The 26,842-nt window shown below is 37.8% G+C and overlaps 1 protein-coding gene across 2 annotated transcripts in view; it reads right to left on the bottom strand.

Annotated features, from left to right (window-relative positions):
• Nucleotides 1–26,842, bottom strand: part of CHN1 (chimerin 1) — a 191,336-nt gene that overhangs the window by 73,397 nt on the left and 91,097 nt on the right. For both annotated transcript variants that reach the window (XM_049773443.1, XM_049773444.1), the window contains exon 6: nt 18,243–18,531. In XM_049773443.1, coding sequence (XP_049629400.1) covers nt 18,243–18,531 — 289 coding nt within the window. The remainder of the gene's footprint in view (nt 1–18,242; nt 18,532–26,842) is intronic.

Genomic DNA, 26,842 nt, shown 5'->3' with positions numbered 1-26,842 from the left:
TACCGGTATCTCTTAGAAATAAACATTCTGGGGCCGGAGCAATAGCATAGCATTAGGGCATTTGCCTTGCATGAGGTTAACCCAGGATGAACCTCAGTTGGATTCCCAGCGTCCCATAAGGTCCCCCAAGCCAGGAGCAATTTCAGAGCATAGCCAGGAGTAAACCCTGAGTGTGGCCCAAAATACAAAAAAAAAAAAAAAGACAGACGAAAGGAAGGAAGGAAGGAAAGAAGGAAGGAAGGAAGGGAGGGAGGGAGGGAGGGAGGGAGGGAGGGAGGGAGGGAGGAAGGAAGGAAGGAAGGAAGGAAGGAAGGAAGGAAGGAAGAGAGAGAGAGAGAGAGAGAGAGAGAAAGAAAAGAAAGAAAGAAAGAAAGAAAGAAAGAAAGAAAGAAAGAAAGAAAGAAAGAAAGAAAGAAAGAAAGAAAGAAAGAAAGAAAGAAAGAAAGAAAGAAAGAAAGAAAGAAAGAAAGAAAGAAAGAAAGAAAGAAAGAAAGAAAGAAAGAAAGAAAGAAAGAAAAACATTCTGCTAATAACCATTAACTAAACAAAGGCCTTTGAGTTTGGGACATTAGCTATAAGGGTAAGCAGAATTCACTATTCACACTGGAATACATTTTTATTTTATTCCACCACCATTCCTAATCCTTTCAGCCTGAAGAAACACTGCAGTGAGGCTACAGTCATGCAGAATTCCAAGCAAGTGTCAGATGAAGAGATGTTTTGAGCTTTCATTTGCTTAAGAAAAACTTCTAGATCACAAAAGAGCCTAGTTTAGTCAGAGCACATTGAAATCAACTACAAAATTAATGTGCAAATGAATTCAGCTTTTTAAAAAGAAACTAGAGTTCAAGGTTCTGTATATATTAATGTTTCCCTTGATGGTGCACATTCCAATATTCCTTAGATTTCTGAGATGAATAATTTTATATAATCCATAGTCACACACAAAAAGACCCAAGACAATCTAGGGAAATAGCTGAAGTTGTTGAAGCATATGCACTGCACGCAGAGGCCCTGAGTTTAATCTCTGGTACCACATGTTCCCTCTGAACACTGTGAGGCCCGAGAAGCTTCATGTCTCTGGTCTGTACCCTTAACTTTCTGATCCACATGGCAAGAATGAGTATGACAAGGATCTATTGTGAAGCACTGTACTCAAATATTTTTAATTTAAATAAAACTTTTTTTTTGGATTTTGGGCCACACCTAACGATACTCAGGGATTACTCCTGACTATCCACTCAGAAATCACTCCTGTGGGGGCCATAGAGATGGCATGGAGGTAAGGCGTTTGCCTTGCAGGCAGAAGGACGGAGGTTTGAATCCTGGCATCTTATATGGTCTCCCGAGCCTACCAGGAGTGATTTCTGAGCATAGAGCCAGGAGTAACCCCTGAGTGCTGCCGGGTGTGACCCAAAAACCAAAAAAAATTAAATAAAAGTAAAAAAAAAAAAAAAAAGAAAGAAAGAAATTGCTCCTGGCTTGGGATGACCATATGGGACACCGGGAGATCGACACGGTCTGTCCTCTGTCCTCTTTAATTTAATATTTTAAAAAGAGTGGTAAGTATTTAAAAATAGTAAGACGATGTATTATAATAGAGAAAAGATGGCGGTCAGTAGCGCTATATATTCCAAATACAAAACTATTAAATAGGTAGTCATCTGTCAAATCACCACCAGAAACATTGTTTCTTGCCTGTCAGACACAGACATCTAACATCTAATATGGTTGGAGGGTGTTTCTTCTACAAAGTTTAGGAAGGACCTTTTGGAATAATGAAGTCTTTTCCTCTGTCTTAATTATAGTGGTGATTACATAGGTATAAACATAGGTGGAAGATCATCAAACTATGCATGATACCTTGTGCATTTTACTGTCTGCAAAATTACTATCAGTACAATTAGCTTATAAAAAACTTCTTGAAAAAATGAGCCCATAAAAGAGGCCTGAGCTGCAGGGATAGTTCAGCAGGTAAGAAAGGCATTTGTCTTGCAGCATGTGTCCAATCTAAGGTTCAATCTGGGCCCCATATTGGGGCATCTCATATCTTTCCCACCATGACTGGTGCCAGTGCTCAGAGACAGAAGTCAATCCAAGAAAACCCTAAGTAAACCCTAAGTACTACTGGGTGTGACCTCATGGGGTAGGGGAAGATGAAATCAACTAACCACTAAGAGACATGATGAGCTCATTTGCAGAATTTTCCCATTACAAAAAAACCAAAAACAAACAAAAACACCTTAATTTTCTTAAGTATAGGGGACTTCAGCTTTTTCTTTGCTATGAACATGGGCATCAGTACCAAGCAATTCTAAAGTATAACTAAGCAAACTAGACCCATAACAGGGATCCACTGCTGTTAAGTAGATAAAAGGAAGAGAGGCGGAAATCTCTAGAGAATTGCTAAACAATCTCCAGCTTGAATAAAAGCTTATTTGAAAGGGAAATTTGGCAGCAAAATTGACATTTGGGGCTGGAGAGGTGGCGCTAGAGGTAAGGTGTCTGCCTTACAAGTGCTATCCAAGGAAAGATCGCGACCGCCATTCGATCCCCCGGCGTCCCATAGGGTCCCCCCAAGCCAGGGGCAACTTCTGAGCGCTTAGCCAGGAGTAACCCCTGAGCATCAAATGGGTGTGGCCCGAAAAACAAACAAAAATAAATTAAAATTGACATTTTAAGAAACCTCTGTTTCTTAAAATTATCAAGGAAAATATTCACATTGGATACATAGGATACAAAATGTATTCATGTGAAGGTCATCAACAAACCTATATCATTTAGTGAATTTAGAAGCTAAGGAAAAGAAGATATAGGGCTGACTCATTCAAGTTATTGAACAAACCACAGTGGAAAGAATTTAACAGCACACTTTCTGAAAAGGAGATGTACAAGCAATAATTCCCTTATTGATGTCTATAGTAGATTTTTAAAAAAAAATTGGGGGGGGGGCATACCCAGCTGTGCTCAGGGGTTACTCCTAGCTCTGTGTTCAGAAATCACTACTGGCAGGCTGGGGACCATATGGGATGCTGTGAATTGAACCTGGGTCTGTCCCAGGTTGGCCACATGCAAGGCAAATGTCCTACCGCTGGTCCCAGATGTCTAGTTTTGACTGAGAATATCTAGTTATTTTAATATAATGCGTAGGTTTGAGCATTTTTGATGAGGTGGAAAGATTTGAAAGAAAACTAAAAAGAGTTAAGGACTAACTTATGAGGTCACTTAAAAACATTCTCTTTTTTTGGGGGGGGGCCACACCCAGCGACACTCAGGGGTTACTCCTGGCTCTGCACTCAGACATCACTCCTGGCAGGCATAGGGGACTATATTGGATGCTGGGATTCAAACCACCATCCGTTCTGAATTGTCAGCATGCTAGGCAAACACCCTACACTGTGCTATCTCTCTGGCCCCCAGAAAACATTCTCATATTTTAAATAAGGGATGGCAACTTCTCAGTGTCTGAGAAATCTAAACATTATGGGAAAGGGAAAACTGGCCAGAGCAAAAAATCATAAGATAAAAAATAAAGCCCCTAATCAATCAATCAATCAATAAAGCCCCTAATCATTGGGGCTGGAGAGATAGCATGGAGTTAAGGCGTGTGTCTTGCATACAGAAGGATGGTGATTCGAATTCCGGCATCCCATATGGTCCCCCGAGCTTGCCAGGAGTAATTTCTGAGCGTAGAGCCAGGAGTAACCCCTGAACGCTTCTGGGTGTGACCCAATTCCCCACAAAAAGATCCTAATTATCATTGACCTTGAGAAATATGGGCTAGGGAGGTGGCTAAGTGGTAGATCACTTGCCTTGCATGTGTGAGGTCCTAGGTTTGATCTCTAGAACTGCTGAAAATTGTGTACATATTTAAATGGACATGAAGTAGAGCTTCTTAAACTCTTTCTGCTAGTATTCCCTTTCACCTAAAAATATTTCTTATCCCAGTATATAGGTATATTGTATTTATAAGAAATATATTTATATGTAAATATTAAATATATACATATAAATATATTTATTATGTGTTTTATATATTTATAACAAATATATAGGTACATTAAATAGGCATATAATAAAACACTTATGAATGATACATAATAAATTTATTCTGAAACAAATTTTTAAGATTTCTTGGGATTCTCACATTTCAGTTATACAACCTTATGAGGATTCACAATTTAAGATCTAAATTAAGGATTTTAATGAAACCATAAAGCTGATTCTTTTACAATTGTTAACTAAGTTGATTTGCAAGCAATGAGAAGGCCAGATTAATACTCTACAGTCTCAACTTGTATTGGACCCCTCAAATACCTTTTAGTTATTACCTCCTAAAGCTACCAGACTTGATTTGTTGCTTCACAGAAGATGAGAATCTTGCCACCAAATATTATTTCCCCACCAAAATGCCGAAGTGTTGAAAGCAGCAACTGTTAAAAAATACACAGGCTTTTTCTAATAGCTTTCTTTCCTAACCTTTATACCAGTGATTAAAGAGTTACATTATTTGTTTAACTGGCCTTTATACAGAAATCTTCCAAAACAATAGCTAGCTTGGAGTTTGGTTTTCTGTGGCCTGATTCTTTGTTGCCAAGGAACTGATGTTTATCTTCTATCTTTCTCTTTCGATCTGGTTTTCCATAATAGTTTTCAATTACTAATTCTTTTTTGTGCACTGAAGGGAAGATGATATCCATACAGATAATATTCTGGGTTCCTCTTACTTTAATAAGTATAAATATGAGATTCCCTGGTGGAGCAAAGGATTGCTCCAACACCATTAGCTTGGCTATATCCATCTGCCATCTTGGCTTCCTTCACATTGCCTTGAAGAGACACATCTAGTCACCAACCTTCCACAAAACATTCTATACTGTAAAGACAGTTTTTGTGTACTCTATGTGTACCTATATAATGAGAAATGGCTCTACTAAAAGAGAATATCCTAAAGATTATGAATTCATTGAGAAATTCATCAAAAACTTGCAGGATACAAACCAAATGGTATTTTTTTTCTTTTGCATTTCTTTTTTTGTTTGTTTGTTTTGGGTTACTCCTGGCGCTGCGCTCAGAAGTCACGCCTGGCAGGCTCGGGGACCATATGGGATGCAGGGGATCAAACCCATGTGTATCCCAGCTTGTCCATGTGCAAGGCAAATGCCCTACTGCTGTGCTATCACTCTGGTCTCCAATTTTTTTGCACTTCTATATGCAAAAGATAGGTTATCAGAAAGAAGAAATAGAAGCAATCACACCTAAAATTCAGATATTGGATTGATGGAGGAATTGTGGCACTCTGGTGGTGGGTATGGTTTTAGCATATTGTATGCCTTAAACACTATTAATAATAGTATTGTAAATCATTAAAGATACCCAAAAATAGGGGCCGGCGAGGTGGCACTAGAGGTAAGGTGTCTGCCTTGCAAGTGCTAGCCAAGGAAGGACCGCGGTTCGATCCCCCAGCGTCCCATATGGTCCCCCCAAGCCAGGGGCAATTTCTGAGCGCTTAGCCAGGAGTAACAACCCCTGAGCATCAAACGGGTGTGGCCGAAAAACCAAATATACAAAACAACAAGATATCCAAAAATAAATAACAAAATTTCATTAAAAAGAATACTGCCTCAGAATAAATTTAACCAAGTTAAAAAAGTAAAAACAACACTAAAATTGGTGTATAATAAATGGAAAGACAAGTAGGAGGATTAATGTAGAAATAATATCTATATTACTCAAAGTAAACTACAAATTTTAAAATGTAATCCCTACCAAAATTCCAAAGACATTTTTAAATAGAGAAGATAACCTTAAAATACCTATAAAACAACAGAAGATACCAAATATTCAAAACAATAACAAAGAGTAAAAACACACTGATTTCAAACTTTATTACATGCATTTAGAAATCTAGACAGCATAAGAACTGTATAAAGAACCAGAGCCATAACATTAGATGTAGGTGCTATATATAATAGGGAAATAAAAATGGCTTCCATAATTGGTTCTGAGAAAGAACAAAGAACAGTCATTGGGGCCGGGTGGTGGCGCTAGAGGTAAGGTGTCTGCCTTGCAAGCGCTAGCCAAGGAAGGACCGCGGTTTGATCCCCCGGCGTCCCATATGGTCCCCCAAGCCAGGAGCGACTTCTGAGCGCATAGCCAGGAGTAACCCCTGAGCGTCACCGGGTGTGACCCAAAAACCAAAAAAAAAAAAAAAAAAAAGAACAGTCACATGCAAAAGAATAAAACCAATTTAATAATATACACAAAATTCATTCAGAATGGATCAATTCAAATGACTCAAATGCTTATGTATAAAACCTGAAACTTTAAAATCAGGAAAGAAAACATAAGCAGTATGCTCCCTGGCCTTAGATGATAAATTTTATTTTTTTGATTTTTGTTTTGTTTTGTTTTGGGGCCACACCCGGTGATGCTCAGGGGTTACTCCTGGCTATGTGCTCAGAAATCGCTCCTGACATGGGAGACTCTATGGGGAAGCAAGGGGATTGAACTGCAGTCTGTCCTAGGCTACAGCAGGCAAGGCATACACCTACGGAATGTGCCACTGCTCTGGCCCTCGATGATAAATTTTTGAACAGAACTCAAAAGCAAAAATGGAAAATGGGATTACATAAAACTAAGAAGATTAGGAGCCGGAGAGATAGCATGGAGGTAAGGCATTTGCCTTGCATGAAGAAGGTCAGTGGTTTGAATCCCGTCATCCCATATGGTCCCCCGAGCCTGCCAGGGGCGATTTCTGAGCATAGTGCCAGGAGTAACCCCTGAGCACTGCCGGGTGTGACCTAAGGGGGGGAAAAAAAACTAATAAGATTAAGCAAAGAAAACTAGTAAAATGTAAAGACAATCTACTCAGTGGAAGAAAATATCAGTGAATAATCCATGTGATTAGAAACTATTATTTAAATAATAAAACTCTATAGTAAAATAAGAAATTCCAAATGATCCACTTTAAAAATATGTGCAGAACTGAAGACACTTTTCCAACGAAGATATAAAAATGACCAACAGGTACCTGGAAAGGTACTCCACATCATTAATCATCAGAGAAGATGAAAAACACACATTTAGAATATCATCAAAAAGAGGTAACAAGTATTGGTAAGAATTATGAACAATCTTGTAACCATGGAGTTTAAGTAAAAAATTTTTAAAAAGAAAATGGATGTTGAGCCTTAATATCAATTCTAAATATAATGCAAAACAAAAAATAAGTTCCAGGCTTTCTGGTATTCACATTATTTTAATAAAATAACATTTCTCAATTAAAAAAAAAGAATTTTGACAAGAGAACCCTTATAAACTATAGGTGGGACTGTAAACTAGTTCAGCTGCAATGAAACCAGTATGGAGGTTCTTCAAAAACATAAACAGGGGCCAAAATGATAGCACAGCAGTTAGGGCATTTGCCTTCCACATGGTCATCCTGGGTTTGATCCCCAGCATCCCATATGGTCCCCTGCGCCTGCCAGGAGTGATTTCTAAGTGCAGAGCCAAGAATAAATCTGAGCGCACATAAATAGCTACAGGATCCAGCTATTGTACTTCTGGCATTAAAGCAAAAGAAACAAAATGACTATTTTGAAACTATATCTATACCCTCAAGTTCATTGTGACATTAGTCACAATATCCAAGACAGGGGAGCAACTAAGATTATCTGAACATAAGAGAAAAAAAAATATACTATCTGTGAAACATGTCAAGTATCATATTGTATAACTAAAACTAATGTAATATCATATATTGGTCATACTTCAAAAATATAGGAACAACAAAATATTAAAATATAGGGCCGGAGAGATGGCATGGAGGTAAGGCATTTGCCTTGCATGCAGAAGGTCGGTGGTTCGAATCCCACCATCCCTTATGATCCCCTGATCCTGTCAGGAGCAATTTCTGAGCATAGAGCCAGGAGTAACCCCTGAGCGCTGCCGGTTTTGCCTCAAGAAAACCAAAAAAAAAAAAAATTAAAATATAAATTAAGATAGAGATTATATTTTATAAACTCCTTTTATTCCTTCTAGAAACTAAACTATTTCCATACATATAAGAGGCATGTAATATATGTAGAATTAAATGTAATTAATTTTCAGGGTATAAGTTAATGCACAAGACAAAAAATAAGGACTTGGACAAGATTTCTGTCATGTTCTTAAGTTCCAAGATAACTTCTGAGTAACAAGAAGAATTTGTTTATACAAACAGATCATGAAACACTATTTAGAACATAAAGTGTGATGAAAATTAAGGCAACAGAAGGGAAGGGTTTACTCAATTAGTGATAAGCAATAGGACACAGGAAATTTGAAGAAGCCTAACAGACTAAATATAGTTCAATAAGAGTTCACTCACAGGCAAAGAAGCAGAGGGCCTTCCTTGTCCTACAGTGAAAAACATTTCAAATATTGGTAAATATTCAAATGGAAAAAAATATTCAGCCTTAGAAGTCATTAGTACCATATTGGACGAAAGAGTATATGCTTCAAAATTAAATGAATCATAGAAATTTCTCTTTCTTGGTTAAAAGATTATAAGGCGTTTGATGCTACCTTGTGATCTTGGAAGGGCAGAAGAGAAAACTGAACATACTGTTTATAGCAAAGGGACTAGCACTTAGACCCATCTGGCAAGTGATTACCCCAATCCCAGGGTACAATGATGGTCACATGGCACTCTGCATTTGTAAGGAAGACCACAACACAAAATCCTACCAATGTTCATAACTACCCATAAGTACCAGGGGATCCATAATCCTCATTTTAGAATTGCGGACAGACTGATATCCAAAGTGATGACAGGCTCACTCAAGATGACACATGCAGGCTTGACTGCTTTCTTTTCTTCTTTCCTACCTTTCTACTTTCCCTCCTTTACTTACCTCTCCTTTCCATCTTTTCCTCTCAGCCCTCCCTTTCTTTCAATTCTCTTGATTTCTTAAGAAGGATGTTTATAGAGGTAAGAAAAACCTACTGTTAGAAATTTTTTTATGGCAATTGTAGTCTTCTCTTACATTCCTAAATGCTTTTAATGCAATTAAAAGGCTCATGGCAAACTTGAACAAGTCTCAGTGAGATATTTTGGGAGAGAGAGTTGAGGACAGACAGATAAAGCCAAGACTGTAAAGGAAATGAAAAAAAGGAACACAGTTGGAGAGGAGGAAGAGAGAAGGCCCCAAAGAGTGGGAAAGCACAACATCAAGAAATCAGTTTTTTGTAGATTATTTCATGCCACCCACTCCACTGATATTGTTGCTTTTACAAAGATTAAGTATGCCCTTCCTGCTGACTTCTACTAAGAGAGCAAATGGGTACAGGCAATGTGCTATATTTTTTAAAGTAAAAATGCAGAAGATTAGCTTTGTGGGAGATTAGAAACAGACCAGAGGAGCTGATCTCCTCCTGCTACTCCAGAGAACAAAGATCCCTGTCATTTTATACAAGTAGACAAAGAATATAAGAAGTTACAGGATTTTTTTGAAGGGCCCCAAAAAAACATTTTTATTTTGAATTTCACAAGGCTTTTCAATAGATATACTGTCATATGGTGTTTGTTGATCCCCAAAGAAGTCTTTAAGTAAATGTAACTTTAATGTAAAAATCAATATTTTAGGAACATATTGATATAGTGATTGGAGGGCAGTATAGGAAATAGAACACCTGCCCTGCATGCAGCCAACTGGGTACAGTTGATTCTATGAGCCCCATACGTATGATTCCCTGGCACAGAGCCAGGAGAAAGCCCTAAGTACCACTATGTGGAACCTAAGTACCACTGTGTGGGACCCACAAGTAAACAAAAATATATTAAGATAACATTTTGTCAAGTTATTGGCACTGCATGCACCCCAAACTTCTGGGACTGGAAGTGGGAAAGAGACAGACCAACAGACTGAAGAGACAGTGTTTAATTTACTGAAGCTCAAAAAAGCACAAATTAATTTTGCATGCCCTTTTCATCATAGATTATTCTCAAATGTTATTTAAGTTTAGATCTTAAGTGACCATAATCAGAAATAGAATAGTTCTGGCTAGATTCAGAGTTCTGACTCAGTAAGGCTTTGGAAATTCAAATTACACATTTAATTTGGCGGTTGTATTATTAACATTTATGAGACATCATCTGAATTATGATTTATAAAATCTTCATAATTAATAAGTAAAATTATTATTGAAACTATTACAGTGAGCACTGGTCAGTATCTGTAGAGGTAAACATTACAATCGCTACTTGGAAGAAGAAATCATTTGAATACAGTTTCAAGATAAGTTTTCTTAAGCAACTAATAAAAGTTGGGCTCGTGGTCAGTGTAGACTGATAAAGTTAAGCCATTTAGAAAAGAAAAAAAGCAACATGATTCTCAACATGTTGCAATTTCATGATTAAATCTCCCTCAATATTTTTGAACAATATTTTAGAAGTTTCTAATTGCTATGTTAAACTAAAAAGGCAATTGAAATCCATCCATTTCTTCTATGTTCTCCAACTTAGTGGTATAAAATTGTTTAGAATTGACCTGAAGAGCCTTTTGTTTTCTCTAGTATAACTTTTCTTTCACTTCTGATCCTTTTTTATAGGGTTTTTTCATTACTAAGTATGCTGAACTGAACATTTACTAAAGTCTGTTAAAGAATCAGCTTTTAGTGTCACTGATCTTTTGTACTGTCTTTCTTATTTCAATTTAGTTTATTTATAGAAACCAGTAACCTTCCAAGATAGAATAAGGAAAAGAAAAGCCGAGGAGATAAATAATGGGAAAGGATGTTGAAACAGTAATAAATAATCTCAAAAACAAAAGGTTCAGGATCATAATGTGGACCCTTCTGCCATGTCTACCAAGTAGACAATGCCATAAACTCATATAACTTTCAAAAGAGAGGCCCAAAGAGCATGGACAATCAGCCTCACAGCTGGCCATACTGGAGCCCCTCTGGGGGCCCCTACGAACCACTGCTGTTGTCATATGAGCTCATCAGCCCAGCTCCACAGATCTCCAAAGTCATGTGACATACCGTAATTCTAATACTCAGCTCTTAGTAGAAATACACTAAATTAGATGTGAAATTTCATAGAAGCCACATAAGTTCCACAAATAAAACTATCAACAGAATGCTCAACTAGCAATATACAATTTACTAGACCATCAGACAATGACAGAAGAAAATTACAATATCTGACAATTTTCACAAATTTTCTTTTAATGAAGTTTTTATTTTCAATGATTCCATTACATTTAGTTGTACCAAGCAATACAGTATTAAGAGAATTATTTATACAAGGCAAGTGGCAGCCTTCGGGAAAGTTGGAAAACTGATGAGAAGGTAGCATAGGTGTTGGAATTTTTTTTCTCACAAAGTTAAAATTCCCCTTCCTGTCTCTGAGGGTGCTGGAATATTGAATGTCAGAAATTACTATATTATGACCAACTCTGTAAACCACAGTGTCTTGATTATATGAAGCCAACATTAGCCTAATACCAAAAGCAGAGACCTCACAAGAAAAGTATTGAGCAATATCCCTGAGGAGCACAGATGCATAGACTCTAAAGACTGAAGCAAACCAAATATAACAATTCTTACAAGGATAGTACATTATACCCAAATGGATTTATTCCGGGATTGTAAGGATAGTTCAACAAATGCAAAACAGGGCTGAGGAAATTGTATTTGTAAAGCCCTAGTATCCCTCATATCACAAATCCTGCTCTTAGCACAGCCAGGTGTAGCCCTAGTAGCCTTGGAGCTCAACAGAGGTGGTCCCTGTAGGGAAAGTAAGCAAACACCAGCACATGCAAATAAATTAGTATAATATATTACATCAGCAAAAGTAAAGATAGATAATCATTTACTAGATCATAACTAGATAATCATTTCAATAAATGCAGAAATAGACCTTGACAAGATGTTACCCACTTAGGATTTTAAAAATCTTACTAAAATGAGGATAGAAAAAACTTAATACAGGCTGTGGGCAGCACTTGGATTAAAAGCACCATTTGGAACTGAACCAAAGCTAGTGAGGAGAGTGCAGCCACTCTGCTTTGCTCTGTGGATGCACATTTCTTTGATTCAAGGATCACCAGACTAAAAAGGTCACAATGAGAAAACAACGTGGAACCCCACCATACCTAGTCACTGAAGAGGCTAGTTCTGAAGACTCAATTAACATCAACCATCGACATAACCTCTGTGATCAGGATTTTAGAGAGTAAATGTTAAGACTATTTAAAGAACTCAAAGAAACCATGGAACAAACACTCAAGAGGATATGAGAGTAGAAATGAGAAAACTTCAAATAAATCTCAAGGACTGAAATACATGGTAGGTGAAATGAAGAACTCACTATAAATCCTCACAAGCAGAGTGACACCTGCTGAGAATAGAATCAATGAGCTGGAAGATAAACCACATAACACCTCTATTCTGCAGAAGGAATTGGAAACGAGTCTTCTTTTTTTGGGGGGGGCCACACCCGTTTGACGCTCAAAGGTTACTCCTGGCTATGTGCTCAGAAATCGCCCCTGGCTTGGGGGGACCATATGGGACGCTGGGAGATCGAACCGCAGTCGCGGTCAGTTCCTTGGCTAGCACTTGTAAGGCAGACACCTTACCTCTAGCGCCACCTTCCCGGCCCCCTGGAAACGAGTCTTAAAGTAAACAGTAGATGAATAATATCTTCAAAATAATTGAACAGAAAACAATAGATCTCTGGGATAAATTTAACAAGAACAAAATAACTGGAACTGGGGTTCCAGAGGTCCAGAAAGTAAATCCTGGTGCAGAAACAACAGTCAAAGACATCACTGAGAAATTCCCAGAGCTGATGAATGCTCGCATAAATATCCTGGATGCCCAAAGAGTGCCAACTAAAAGAGATCCAAATAAAAGCACCGGAAGGTCCATCTTGCTACAAAGAGTTGTGAATGCAGTTAGGGTAGCAAACGGTTCACTATGATCCTGATAGTTGTAACTGACACTCTGGACAAGAACAGGGTGATAAAATGGGATAAAATGATAAGCATGGTACCCCTTCATTAGCAATAGTACAAAACACAGTTTGAAAGAGAGAGAAAGAAGTAAAAGAGAGAGAAACCACAGTTCTGAGAGAGAGAGAGAGAGCAAGAGAAAGAGGGAGAAAGAGAGAAAGTAAAATGCTGCTCCATAGGTAGATGATGGAGGATTGAGGGAGGGAAACTGGGTACTTTCGGTGTGGGAAATGACACTGGTGGTGGTGGTTACATTCTGTGACTGAAACTCAATCATAAACAATTTTGTAGAATGGTGCTTAAACAGAGAAAAAAAAGAGAAAGATATCCGGAGCCAGAGCAATAGTACAGGCACTTGAATTGCACACAATCAACCATGGATTTGATCCTGGGCATTCCGTATAATAATTCCTGAGCATAGAGCTAGGAGCATCACTGAGTGTGATCTCTACTTCACCCCCCCCATATAGAAAGACATTTTACTAAAAGGGTGAAAATATTTGTATACCATAATCTGACAAAGAGTTAATATTTAAGATATATGAATGACTCACAATAATGAAGAACAACAAAAATACAACCCATTAAAAAACTATGATAAGAGCTGAACAGACACAACTTCAAAGAAGATATAAAGATGCCAACAGACATGTGCTGACCAGGATATGAAGAATGAACCCTTATTCATTGTTTGTATTAATATAAATTGGCTCAAACTCTAGGAAATATAAATATTTAAAAAATAAAGAATTACCACATGATCCAGTAATTCCATACTGATATATATATATTTTTTTTGTTTGTTTGTTTGTTTGTTTTTGGGTCACACCTGGCAATGCTCAGGGGTTACTCCTGGCTGTCTGCTCAGAAATAGCTCCTGGCAGGCACGGGGACCATATGGGACACCGGGAATCGAACCAACCACCTTTGGTCCTGGATCGGCTGCTTGCAAGGCAAACGCCGCTGTGCTATCTCTCTGGGTCCTCCATACTGGTTTTTAAAGACACATACAACCACTAATTCAAAAAAATATGGACACAATGTTCATTAAAGCACTATTTATAATAACCATGATCTGGAAATAATTCAAATGTCCAATGACAGATGAGTGGATAAAGAAGATGTGGTATATATCCAGTGGAATATTTGCTACCCTTTAGAGATGAGTTCTTGCCTTTTGCTATAACACATACAGAATTGGAAGAGGCTGTGATAAATGAACTAAGTCAGAGTGAGAACTAATACTTTATGATCTCATTAAGAGGTGGTATATAAAAAAATAAGAAAAGGACCAGACAATATCCAATGAAAACAAACCCTTAGACTCAAATCACAAAACTAAGTTCACAGGGTACAGGGGATAGCCTGTAGGGATCCAGTGGACTTTGATGAAGGGATAATTTCATGTTAGTTGTGGGCATGATGTAGTAACATTGTACCTTTAAAGCTTATAAACATTTATGCTTGTGTAAACCAATACTACTCCATAGGGAAAAAAAAAATTTTTAAGCAAAGCTAAGTAATTTATGAAATAAACAACAAAGCTATTACCCAGAAAAAGATTATTCTCTCCTAAGTGAACACCAAATTTCCTAGAAATAACTATGAATCTTTAGGACTAACTTTCTTTTCTTTTTTTTTTTTTTTTTTTGGTTTTTGGGTCACACCCGTTTGACGCTTAGGGGTTACTCCTGGCTATGAGCTCAGAAATTGCCCCTGGCTTGGGGGGACCATATGGGACGCCGGGGGGATCGAACCGCGGTTCGTCCTACGCTAGCGCTTGCAAGGCAGACACCTTACCTCTAGCGCCACCTTCCCGGCCCCTAGGACTAACTTTCTGTGGAAAAAAAAATTAAGGCCTAAGGCCATCCTTTAATCTTCTACAGAATTTCAGATGGTCAACCTATTCTTTAGGGGCTGAAAAACAAAATACTTCAATTTTAAAACAAGGAAAGACCATAAGAGTTCATCTGGATATCCAGAGTGATAGCACAGTGGGTAGGGCACTTGCCTTGCATGCAGCTGACCTGGATTTAATACCTGGCACCTCATATAATCCCCAAGCTTCACCTGGAAAATGAAACCTGAGCACAGAGGCAGGAGTAAGCCCTGCCAGGTGTAGCCCCAAACAAACAAAAATATGTGATCCCCAGGTATAAAATTTCCCTAAGTGTCTTTTATAAAAATTATTATCTCAAACTGTTTTGAAAAGTAGTGAAGTGAGTCAAGTACATTTGAGAGAATCAGAATTAGGTGTTAAGTAGAGCTGAGAAGGCATACAAAAATAGCTCAGTGTTTAAAACCATTTTTATCAAACTCATTTGAGCAAAAATTATTTTCCACTAAATAGATATTAAAATCCTTCAAAATTAGTGTTTTGTTCTATACAAAAAAAACTGTTCTGGCAAGCTTGGGGGGGTCATCATCATCAAGGTCAACATCAAGGTCATCATCAAGTTTGCTAGTGGATCAGCTAGGAAAAAGCCTCACCTTTCAAGCCCATACTTCAGTGTTCCCTCTAGTACTGTACTGCTTATCTCCATAACACTTACAAGCCTTGAAGGATTACATCCTGTAATGTGAACCACATCTTGGAAATCTCTGTTAAAGTGAAGAAATAGACTCTGAGAAGTGAAGCAATTTTCTCAGAGACGCATAAAATCAATTACTATCTCCTAATTTCACCACCAATATCTTTCCCACAGTAGCATACCAACTCCAGCAAAACTAGTGATTTTTGCCTTTGACAAAGTGGAGGTATGGGATAGGAGGGGTTTTGTTTTAGCTACTCGGAACCCAGTGAAACATTTACTGAACTATGATCTGTCGGTGGGTATTTCACATTAATTAAACAAGATTATTTTTACTTACAAATGTCATCCACTGTGACAGGGAATCAATGTTTCAAAGCTGTTGAACAGGCCATCATCATCCCTGTCCTGTTGGATGACACCTGTAAATAAAATAAATCTATTTTTGAGTGAGTAGATTTTAAGCCAACTAGACTTAAGATGCATGCAGTTTAAAGGAATTTTTTCTAATAATTCCTAATCGTGCACTGCTAAAAATAATATGCCAGTGCTGGATTTTCCTTTTTGTGCTTCAACAGTGGCCAGCCATGAGCACAAGAAAAATCAGGTAATTAAGCATTTAAGAAGACACATGGAACCAAAGTACGTAGAATTAAGATTTACCTCAGTCTCTTGCCTCTAAAAATTATTGCCACTTTGTAGAAGACCCTATTAAGTGAAAGGAATAGCCCAGGGTCAACTATTAAGTGTCTAGTCTCTTGATGTTGCAAAGTACATAGAGAACACTTTAGTAAATATTACCAGTATTTCAAAGTTACCAACTTTGAAAGACTCACATGCACACACTTTCACAGCATTTACAAAGACTGATTTGAAAATTCCAACACAACCTTACAAGTAGTAACATCTGTATTAGATTCTTAAATGCAAGATTATAAAAAAATATCATGAATGGAAAACAACTGAAAGTGAAATAAAAACCAGAGAGTGAAAAAGAACCAATAAGTATAACATGCATTTAGGATTCTAAATTCTGGTGACTTTGACCCCAAAGATTTGTGGTTTTTGACAAATATGAGCATACGAAAAACCATTTCCAACAAATTTTCTACAGTCTATAATTTAAAATGGTGGTTTCTCTATAGCCACAAAATGCCATCCTAAATAAGATCTGCCAGGAATGAAAATGTGAGCTGGACAACAAACATTTCTAATTTCCAGTCGACAGCTGAATTCTCTGAGATAACTGGACGTACTTCACAATGCTGCTTTGAGGTACCGTGACTGTCATCATGACATTACCACCGGAACTCATACTAAGTGCTTACCATGTGCCAAACACTGTGAAAAAGCCAGGTGCTTTCAGATACACTATCTCACTCAGCCAATCCTCAGAACTTGATTTTAATTACAATTTAAGAAATATAACATCAAAGCACATGAAGAAGCACCTTGCTGAAATACACTCAACTGATTCACTGGTAGAATCCATCTGTACACAAATCTATCTGCTGACAAAACTTAAATTTGAGCCCCTTCATATTATTACAGTTCTTAAATACAGCAAAGGAAGAGTCTGAAAAATTAAGATTATATTTATAATGTCATTTAGAATACATGAAATTCCCCCAAAACAATATGGCACATTCTCTTTCCTTGAGAAAGAAAAGGAAGGCAGTGGAGGATATCCAGAGTAAAACTATCTAATGCCAAAAATATTGTGATTAAAATTAACATAAATATCTTTTTTTAACAAAAATATCTTACATCATCTTTTATTATTAAAATAAGTCTTCTTGATTTACTTAAGTGTTCATATGAGAAACCTTCCTTAATCAAAACTGATTCTCAAAATAGCACGTTATTGATAGACTGAATTTAATCACACAGATTTAACAAATATTAGTATATATATATCAGTTTTCTAGAAATACAAACAGTATTTATAAGGCAAATTATCTTTAAGAGAAACAAAGAATTTTTGATTTGGGAACCTCATCCTGCTGTGTTCAGGGCCTAATCCTGTGATCAAGGCAGACCCTAAACTCTTGACCCTGTGCTCCTGGAGAAGCTTGTGGAAGATGGGGGCGACCATATGTGGTGTTGGGGATCAAAACCAGATCAGGTGCAAGTAAGGAAAGTTCCTGGTTCCTGACCCATTACAGTATCTCTTCAAAAAATGATTTAATAGATAATATAACATCTCTTTTCATATAGTACAGGAAGTTATCTTTCTTGATCATGTTTTTTCCTTAAAACCCCTCAAATTTGGACCCGGAGAGATAGCACAGCAGCGTTTGCCTTGCAAGCAGCCGATCCAGGACGAAAGGTGGTTGGTTCGAATCCCGGTGTCTCATATGGTCCCCCGTGCCTGCCAGGAGCTATTTCTGAGCAGACAGCCAGGAGTAACCCCTGAGCACCGCTGGGTTTGGCCCAAAATCCAAAAAAAAAAACCCTCAAATTTTTTACTAAGGACTTCTTTCCCCCAACATATTTTAAACTCAAAATTAATAAAATATGAATTTATCATAAGTACAAATATACCTGGCATGCTTTAACTAAGAATTAGCTATATGCAAAAATCTCCATAGCACAGAAACAAGACATGAGTCAAAATACACATCCTTTTCCAAGTCAACTCTTCCAGAAATAATGGCTTTGTGAGAAGACCCCCAACAACAGAATAAAGTGTGCTTTTATAATAGCTTACCCTTTTCTCTGACACCTCATCCTGGCCTGTAGAATCTTTCTCATCAAGTGTCTCTTTCAGGACTGGAATATGCTTTTGGTATGCTGGCTCTCTGTTTAAGGTTGTGTATCCTATGTGCTCATAAATGGGATTTATCGTCATCTTGGCAATGTATTCTGCTGCCTTGGTTTCAATATACAGAGTAATCAATCCATCAGTCACCAGATCATGGATGGACTCAAAGCGCTTCTCCCCAACAAAGTGCTTTCCATCGTAGTAGAGCCTGAAGTTTCTGGTTTGACTTCCAAATCTGCCTCAATGAAATGGGAAAGATGTTTTTAAGACAAGTAAGCAAGTGAACGCCTTCTGAAAATAAAAAACAACATATTGCTTTGTGTGTGTCTTCTGAATTTAGATAAACTGTGGCTAACTTTGTGAATTGTCTAAAATATAAAAAATTAAACTTCTGAACACAAGAATGAGCCTGCAATAACTAGGGTTAATTCGCCAGAAGCATGCCTATGCTGAAAGGAAAATTTTGTTCTTATTTATCTTTCAAAGCCACATCATTCTGCCTGTAGAAAAAATAACAAGAAAATAAACCTTATATTCTAAATAGACTGGTCAGCCTTATGATACATGGAATTTTTATATGAAAATATTCTCTGAAAGTTGATAAATTAAAACAGTCAATTGCTTTAGACTCCAAAATTCATCTTCTTTAAAGGGGAAGTTTCTTTAAGGTCTCTTCACCTGAGCATGATTCCAACAATCACTTAAATAGAACTGATTCCAGAATCTGAGTACTATAGAAAAGGCTGGAAGGCACAGAAACATAATTGCTATTTCTAGTCATGGGTCAAGGACTTGCTCTTTCCTTTAAACAGTTATTCTTTTGTGTCAGCTTATTGGGTCTGGGCAAGAAACGCTTGTAACATATATAGAACACATTGATCGTAAATTATAATACGTGCTAGCTTTGAGTAATGTCTTGGTGAAACACATTAGGTACTAGAGATGAAGAATTTTTTTATAGTAATTTCAGAATTTGCTTCTTGCAGAAAATCTCAGAAATGGATCAAAGCATCAGTGACCTTGCAAGAGAGAGGTAAGAAAGTGCACAAAATTGAGAGAAAGTTGACACAACAAGGCACTAAGAATTACCTTCTGGATAAAAGTTTAAAAGCTAAAGAAGTCATAAGAGTGTATTTAATTTCATTATTAAAAACACATAAAACAGAGATGAACTGAAATACTAAAGTAATTGCTGGTTAATAAAGCATTGAAGGACTTCAAATCAATGCAATAATATTGCTGTAGTAGAGGTCACATTCCAGAACAGAATTTATAAGAATATGAATTTATTTTTAATATGCACCTATCTGTATCTGTAGTTCAAATTAAACTCTACTCATTATTAACCTATTGTCCTATTCATGTGGGTTCTTCTCCTAAATATAATTTATCGAACTGTTCTTTAAAACCAATTAAATTGTAAGTCATGCTCAAGTTAATAATCCATATAATTCCATTTTTCAGGCTCCTATTTCTTCTAATGTTAAAGACATTTTCAAGAAAAATTTTATTATAATAAAGCCTCAGAACATAAAATTTCTACACAGAAGTTATATGTGAAGGCTGTTTTCACAAAAAAAAGGAGTTTCTTCCTTATTTTAGTGGCCTTCTTTTTATTATTTCCTCTTTACTAATATACAATAAACATAGAGAGCCACTTTGTAACTTTTAGAGTCTCCAACAATAAAGAACACTCATATGATTGCTAAGTTCACTTACACTCCAGTTGTATTTAGACACTGGGTCTTGATATTCCTGCTGGAGCTTGGCTAATTAAAGCAGTCGTTTTCAAAATGGGTATGGCATTCAAAGAAAACACTATTCAAGCAATAGTGTCAACATTTGCCATTCAATTGTCTTCTGAAATCTGAGAAAAGGAACACGGGGCATGAAGGGAAGATGGATGTACAGGTATTATTGAGATGGGTGGTTAGATAAGTGTAAGTGGGCCAGTTATAGTATAGGGATTGGGGTCTTGTATCCTGATATGAATTCCCTAGCATCACAAATGGTCCCTTGAGCACCATTACAAGTAAATCTTTTTTTTCTTTTTACTCTTACACATTGTCTCTCTCACATACACAGACACTGACATACACACATTCTCTCTCATGCACAACTTCCTCTTACTGTCTTAAACATAGTCTTTCTCACACACATTCAGACATATAATCTCACACTCAGTCACAGACTCTCATGCACACTTTGTCTCTCACAGGCTCACACACTCACACATTCTCTTTCATAGACACTGAGTATTATCACTCATAGACAAGACTTTTTCACAGGTGCTCTGTCTCTCATGCACACTGGTTCATACATATACAATCCCACATACACATCAGAGACATATAATCACACTGTCTCTCATGTAGTCTTACACACATTCTCTCACATTGATACTCTAAAAGTAAATCTTGAACACAGAACCAAGGATAGTTCCTAGATATTGTAGAGTGTGGGTCAAACCTCTCTCCCCCATCAAAGAAAAATTCACTTTATTTCATGTCTCCCCTACCCCCCCCAATAGGGGAAAAGCACAATAGAGCTCTTTCTTTTTTAATTAATTAATTTTGTTTGTTTGTTTTTAGGCCACACCCGGTGATGCTCAGGGGTTACTCCTAGCTATGCACTCAGAAATCGCTCCTGGCTTGGGGGACCTTATGGGACGCTGGGGGATTGAACCGCAGTCTGTCCTAGGTTAGCGCTTGCAAGGCAAATGCCCTACCACTGTACCACTGCTTCAGCTCCAATAGGGTTCTTTCTAATGCATCCAAGGAGGTGATTTTCTGGCTCCTTCTAGGTTATTGGTTGAGAAGGATAAAATAAATTTGTCTATTTCTCTTTCTCAACTCCATGGCTTCAAAAGACCCTATGAGTACAGATTAATTCCTCATTAACCTCCACTAGATTTCAGGTTCAACTTCAAGTTCAAAACTCTAGCCTTAAGGGAGCTGTCCACACCACTAAAATAATTCATATGATGTATTGATAAAAGCTTAATCTCAGGACAAAGGGTATATAGGACAGTAGTAGAGCATTTGCCTAGCATGTGTGAAGTTCTAGATTCCATCCCTAGCACTACAAAATAATAGCCTAACAAACTACTTCAAAGGACAAGATAGTGAATTTCCATTTTACCATCATAATTGCTTTTAAAGAAAAATGTTAATTTTATTAAGAGAACTATGAGCATTCTCTGTCTACTTTATTTCTGGTTTGGGGCCACACTGAGAAGAGCTCAGAGTTCACTTCTGGCATGGCTTGGGAGACCATATGTGATGGTGGGGATCGAATCTGTATCAGCACCTTACATTCTGTACTATAGTTCTGACTCAAATGGAAATAAAACATATTGTGTGTTCTATACCTACCTGAAACTGTCCTCTCTTTTGCTTCGGAAGTTAAAGGATAGATTGTAGTCAAGACTGACAAGTACTTCTACCATTTCTGTGTGTGTGTGTGGGGGGGGATACACTAAGCAGTGCTCAGGGCTTATGCTTCACTCTGTGCTTAGGGATCACTCCTGGTGGTACTCAGGGAACTATATGGGAGGCCAGGTTGAACCCAGATTAGCAGGATATAAGGGAAACATTTTCCCTATTGTACTATCATCCCAGTCCATTCTTCTGTTTCTTCATCTGAAAGCTACAATCAAATAAGTATTTTCTTTCTTTTCTTTTTTCCTTTCTTTCTTTTGCTAAAGCAAGATAATTTTTAATAAACATTTAGAAAGATGGAAACTGTGCTCCAGATTTTATCCTTCCTACAGACTATTTCAAAAAACTTAAAGGGAGACATGTATATCTCCTTCATATATTTATTTAGATGCATTTCCTTAATAAATATAATTCTTATTGTCTATTTCCTTATGTAGAGGTAATATTTCCCTATCTTTTTTATTTTTTTTAAGTTAATATAATTTATTTTGTTTGTGGTGTTCTTAATTTTGTTTTTCTTTCTTTCTTTTTTTTGTGTTTTTTTTTATTTTATAATAGCTTATTTTTATTGAGGATCAGAAGTTAATATACGGTTAACATTATTTCTGCACACATCTTTCCAACAATACCCCCATGGCCTGAGCACTTCTTACCTTCACAGTAGCCCAAGGGCCCCTTTCATAATAGCTCAATCCAGGGCCTATTTTAGTAACATAGGATTGAAACATAAACCAATCAGATTTGTACAAGTACAACAATTTTAACCAATGGGAGCATAAACACATTTTGATGGCGGGAAGGATAAAGAGGAACCTGGCAGGATGGGGGGAGGGGAAGCAAATTCTTAAACAAATAGCTAATTGATATTTACGCAAATACAATTATTTGTTTAGCCTATTTTCCATTTAGATCTATCTTTTGTGCAAGCAATAAGGATCATAATTTAAACTTTACAAAAACATATCTATAACTACATGCTTGAGAGCAGTTACAAAAATAGGTTCCATGGAAAGGTTAAGGCATCTGGTTAAGCCAGATTCTTTGTGCTGAGCTAAATTTATTTGCAGAGTTTTCTGTTGGTTCGGGGCTATGCAAACTTTTGTGGCTTGAATCAGACAGGCGGTGGAAAATTCATTCAGAGTTCCTTTGATATGTGGGGTGCTCGATCTCCCACATCTCCCCCTGTTTAGTATACAATATAGAAGGGACAGACGTGCCTCGGTGGACTGGCCACACTGGGTGAAGAGGTGTGGGGCTTCCAGTCACCGCATCTGCTACCCTTGATTCAGTCGTTTCCAAAGCTTGGCAAGGCACAGATTGAGGTCTATGCGCCAGCTCCTCGATAACTTCAAACTTAAGTGGCGGAGAGTTGGCAGGAGGGGAGATGTCAGGTGTCAGCTGGTCTTCTGAGGTGCATAGTTGTTGGTATAGAACCTTTGAGTCCTTTCTGGTTGCTTCATCCACTTGATTCTTTACGAAGGTGGTGAGTTTGCGAAAAGCCCAAGGACCAAAGGAAACTAGCAACATAAAGCCAATGAAGGGCCCCAAAAAGGCTGGGAGCACTGTTGTTATCCATGGAGTGGTAGAAAACCAATTTTTGTACCAGCTCTCACTCTGCTCTATATCTTTTTGTCTATTTACTAAATTATCCTCTATGTGTTGAATGCTATCTCTAGCTAAGCCGAATTTATTTTAAAAAGCAACATTTTACTCTAAGGATGACACAAATTCCCCCCTCCCTCAAAAAAAAATGTTAAATTTTGAACCACGGCAGTTATTCTGCACTCTTTGCTAGGAAATCAACAGTAGTGTAAACTTCTTTAAGTTTGTAAACATTTTTAGCAACAGTTATAAGGCATTAGCAGATTCTAGAGTATGAACCAATGAATAAATATTTGTGCTTACACCAATAACACCTAGGCCTTTTAATAAGGCTAGGGTGATGGCAGTGTTTGATTTTTGTACTGCAGCGGGGAGAGACACAAGATTATATTTAAGAGGTAATAAGGCAATTTTTGATCTAACAGTCAATTTAGGCATTAAAACAACCAAAACACAGTGGTACTAGGACTAAAGAAACAAATGTAAAACAATGGGGGAGATAAACTAGTGAAACAGGCAAAAAACCGTTAAATTGGGGGCAATCATGAACTGAAAGGAGAAATCAACAACAAGAATTTGATTACAATTTTTTCAGATTATTAAAATTTGCGGCAGGGAGGTCTTGGAAGAGTTCTTGCATTGGGGATACTTTTGGAGCTAGGCCCAGTTTCAAGGAACAGTCCGCGTTAGGGAGAGTTAGTAGGGAGGGCCTCGCAGAACACTGCGAACGTAGAAACTCCGAACGTAGAAACTCCGAACACTGTAATAGTCAACATATACGTGGGAGCAGTGTCCAAAATACATGAAAAAGGAATAATGCAAAATTTTAATTACACAATATACCATAAAGAAAACAATAACAACAGAAACGGCAGCATAGAGAGAACAGGTATGTAATCAGACTTCTACAACAAAGGCCCACAATAATCCCTTGGAGTTCGTATACAGGAACACAAGTATAGAACACCAAGGGAAATCACGGACTGCAATGGCAACATACCATAACACTACCTTTTAATGCCTTTATCTTACTATATTTTAAATAACCTCTCAGCTTTTCTGTCCACAGGCGCCCTTGGATACAAAGGGCGGACAAACTAAGGTGGCAATTCGGGATACCACACAGGATACCATACCTTGCATGCACTACGAGATGGCCACGAGAAAACTCTTTAACATACACTTTATCTCTAGGTAATACCTCCATTTAGGAATTGAAGCACGTGATCATTCAGATCATCGAAGCAGTACCTGAGACGTACAGACTTAAACCACAGGCTCGATTCTTCGAACACTTTTAATTAAACCAGCATTCCCTTGCTATTCTCTCCTCTCTTCTTACTACTTTTCTTTTCTTTTTTTTTCTCTCTATTCTGCTTATTACTTTTTTCTCTTCCTCTTCCCCTTTTCTCTCTAAGGTATTTTCTCTTTTCTCTTCCTTCATACCCTTCCCATATACCTTCCCCTTTCTCCCCTCCGGAAATCCAACTATCCCTTTACCCCTCAATCCCATCCAGATTTTCCACCATATTAAAAATTTTCACCCTCAGTCCTTATTCTATTAGGCATCAAGATCGACCTCCTACTCAACGAACCAGTACCCTGCACCCAGGCGAGGGGACACCCAGATAAACCCACACCTCGTCTCCTGAAAGAAAAGACAGCCAACTCCCCTGTGGACTCATGCTTCGAGGCCTATCTTTTTTTAGATCTGTTTAGTAGGAAATTCTAGTATATAAGTTTCTCTTAGTTTCGAGTTCATGTTACAACAGGTTATTGGGATTGTAGAGATTGTTATTTTTACCCCCCTATGCACCAGTAATATCATGCAGCTTTGTTTCTTTTTGCATGTGCACATTAAAATGGGAAAATCTTATGTGTGGAAACAAGTTCTTATCTAATAAAGATTGGAACACATAAATTTTATATTACAGTGGGGCCTTACAACCTGAACTGTTATTGTGACTTGGCTAAGGCGTCAGAAGATAAGACATTGGCCATTAATTTCTGAAACTTGGATCCCATCTATGGAACCAGCAGGGTTTTCTACACTAGCACCAGGAATTGGACTTCTCCTGGGGAAGACTCAAATGCTGCCCTGGCACCAACTTGCTCCAGAGTGGGTTCCTATGACATCCTGATGACTTCGTAACAGCAAAAACTTGCTTTTAGGGCAGGGTTTCCTGCATTGTCACCTAATGGTGAAACCAGAAGATGACTTTGGGGCTGGAGAGATAGCACAGCGGTGTTTGCCTTGTAAGCAGCCAGTCCAAGGACCTAAGGTGGTTGGTTTGAATCCCAGCGTCCCATATGGTCCCCTATGTTTGCCAGGAGCTATTTCTGAGCAGATAGCCCAGAGTAATCCCTGAGCACTGCCAGATGTGGCCCAAAAACCAAAAAAAAAAAAAAAAAAAAGATGACTTTGACATAGGATTTGTGCAAAACCCAGGATCTCTAACAACAGAAAGCTGATAGCAGGGCCCGAAGAGATAGCACAGCGGCGTTTGCCTTGCAAGCAGCCAATCCAGGACCAAAGGTGCTTGGTTCAAATCCCGGTGTCCCATATGGTCTCCCGTGCCTGCCAGGAGCTATTTCTGAGGAGACAGCCAGGAGTAACCCCTGAGCACCGCCGGATGTGGCCCAAAAACAAACAAACAAAAAAAAAAAGAAAGCTGATAGCGACAACTGTGATTGAGAAGAATTTTTACACAAAGAAAGACTTTGAGGTTAGACAACTTAGTATGTGTGGAGTTTATAGTTGATCTTATGGCAAGATGCTTCATGGGTAGGGTTTCCCTGTTTTCAGGCCAAAGTTTTTTTCTATTTTCCACATCTTTTGCTGTGCCTTTGCAAAACAAAACAAAACAACCAAAAAACCTGCCACACACACCTTTTTCTTTTTTTTTTAATTTCTTATCTTTTAAGTAGGGCTCTTTTTTCATAGAACCTTGGGACATGGATTATTTTGTTTTACCACATATTTCTGCATTTTTCTATAAAACTAAGAAGAAAGAAAAAAAGAAAGGGGGCCAAGGGCCAAATGGTCTCAGATGCTTTGGTGGGGGAAAAAAATCAGGACAGAACTAAATATCCAAGCTAAAGTCAGATATAATAGAATCAAGAGACCTAAACTTTAACACTCTAAACTTAAACAGGCCTATTATATTGGCAGGCTAAGGGGCAAAAGGTGGTAGGGGATGCACTCTGGGTTCGCTGGTAAAGGAATGTTGACACTGGTGTTGGGAATGGCCCCGACCCACTGTATATCTGAAATTCAACTATGAAGAACTTTGTAGATCACAATGGTTTCAGTAAAATAAAATTTAAAAAACTTTTAGAAAGATGTAAGGAGAAAGATAGAATTATATATTTGAGGAAGAACAAGGGCTTCTCCAGAGTAAAAATAAGCAAGCAAGGAAACTTAGGGGCAAGCAAGATAATGTGTTCATAAGAGAACAGAAAGATGAAGAGCAAGCCCCCCAAAATCTTGGAATGAGTAGGTAA

Source organism: Suncus etruscus, chromosome 5 (assembly GCF_024139225.1).
Source record: "Suncus etruscus isolate mSunEtr1 chromosome 5, mSunEtr1.pri.cur, whole genome shotgun sequence".
NCBI lineage: Eukaryota > Metazoa > Chordata > Mammalia > Eulipotyphla > Soricidae > Suncus > Suncus etruscus.
This window is presented reverse-complemented; position numbering and strand designations above follow the sequence as displayed.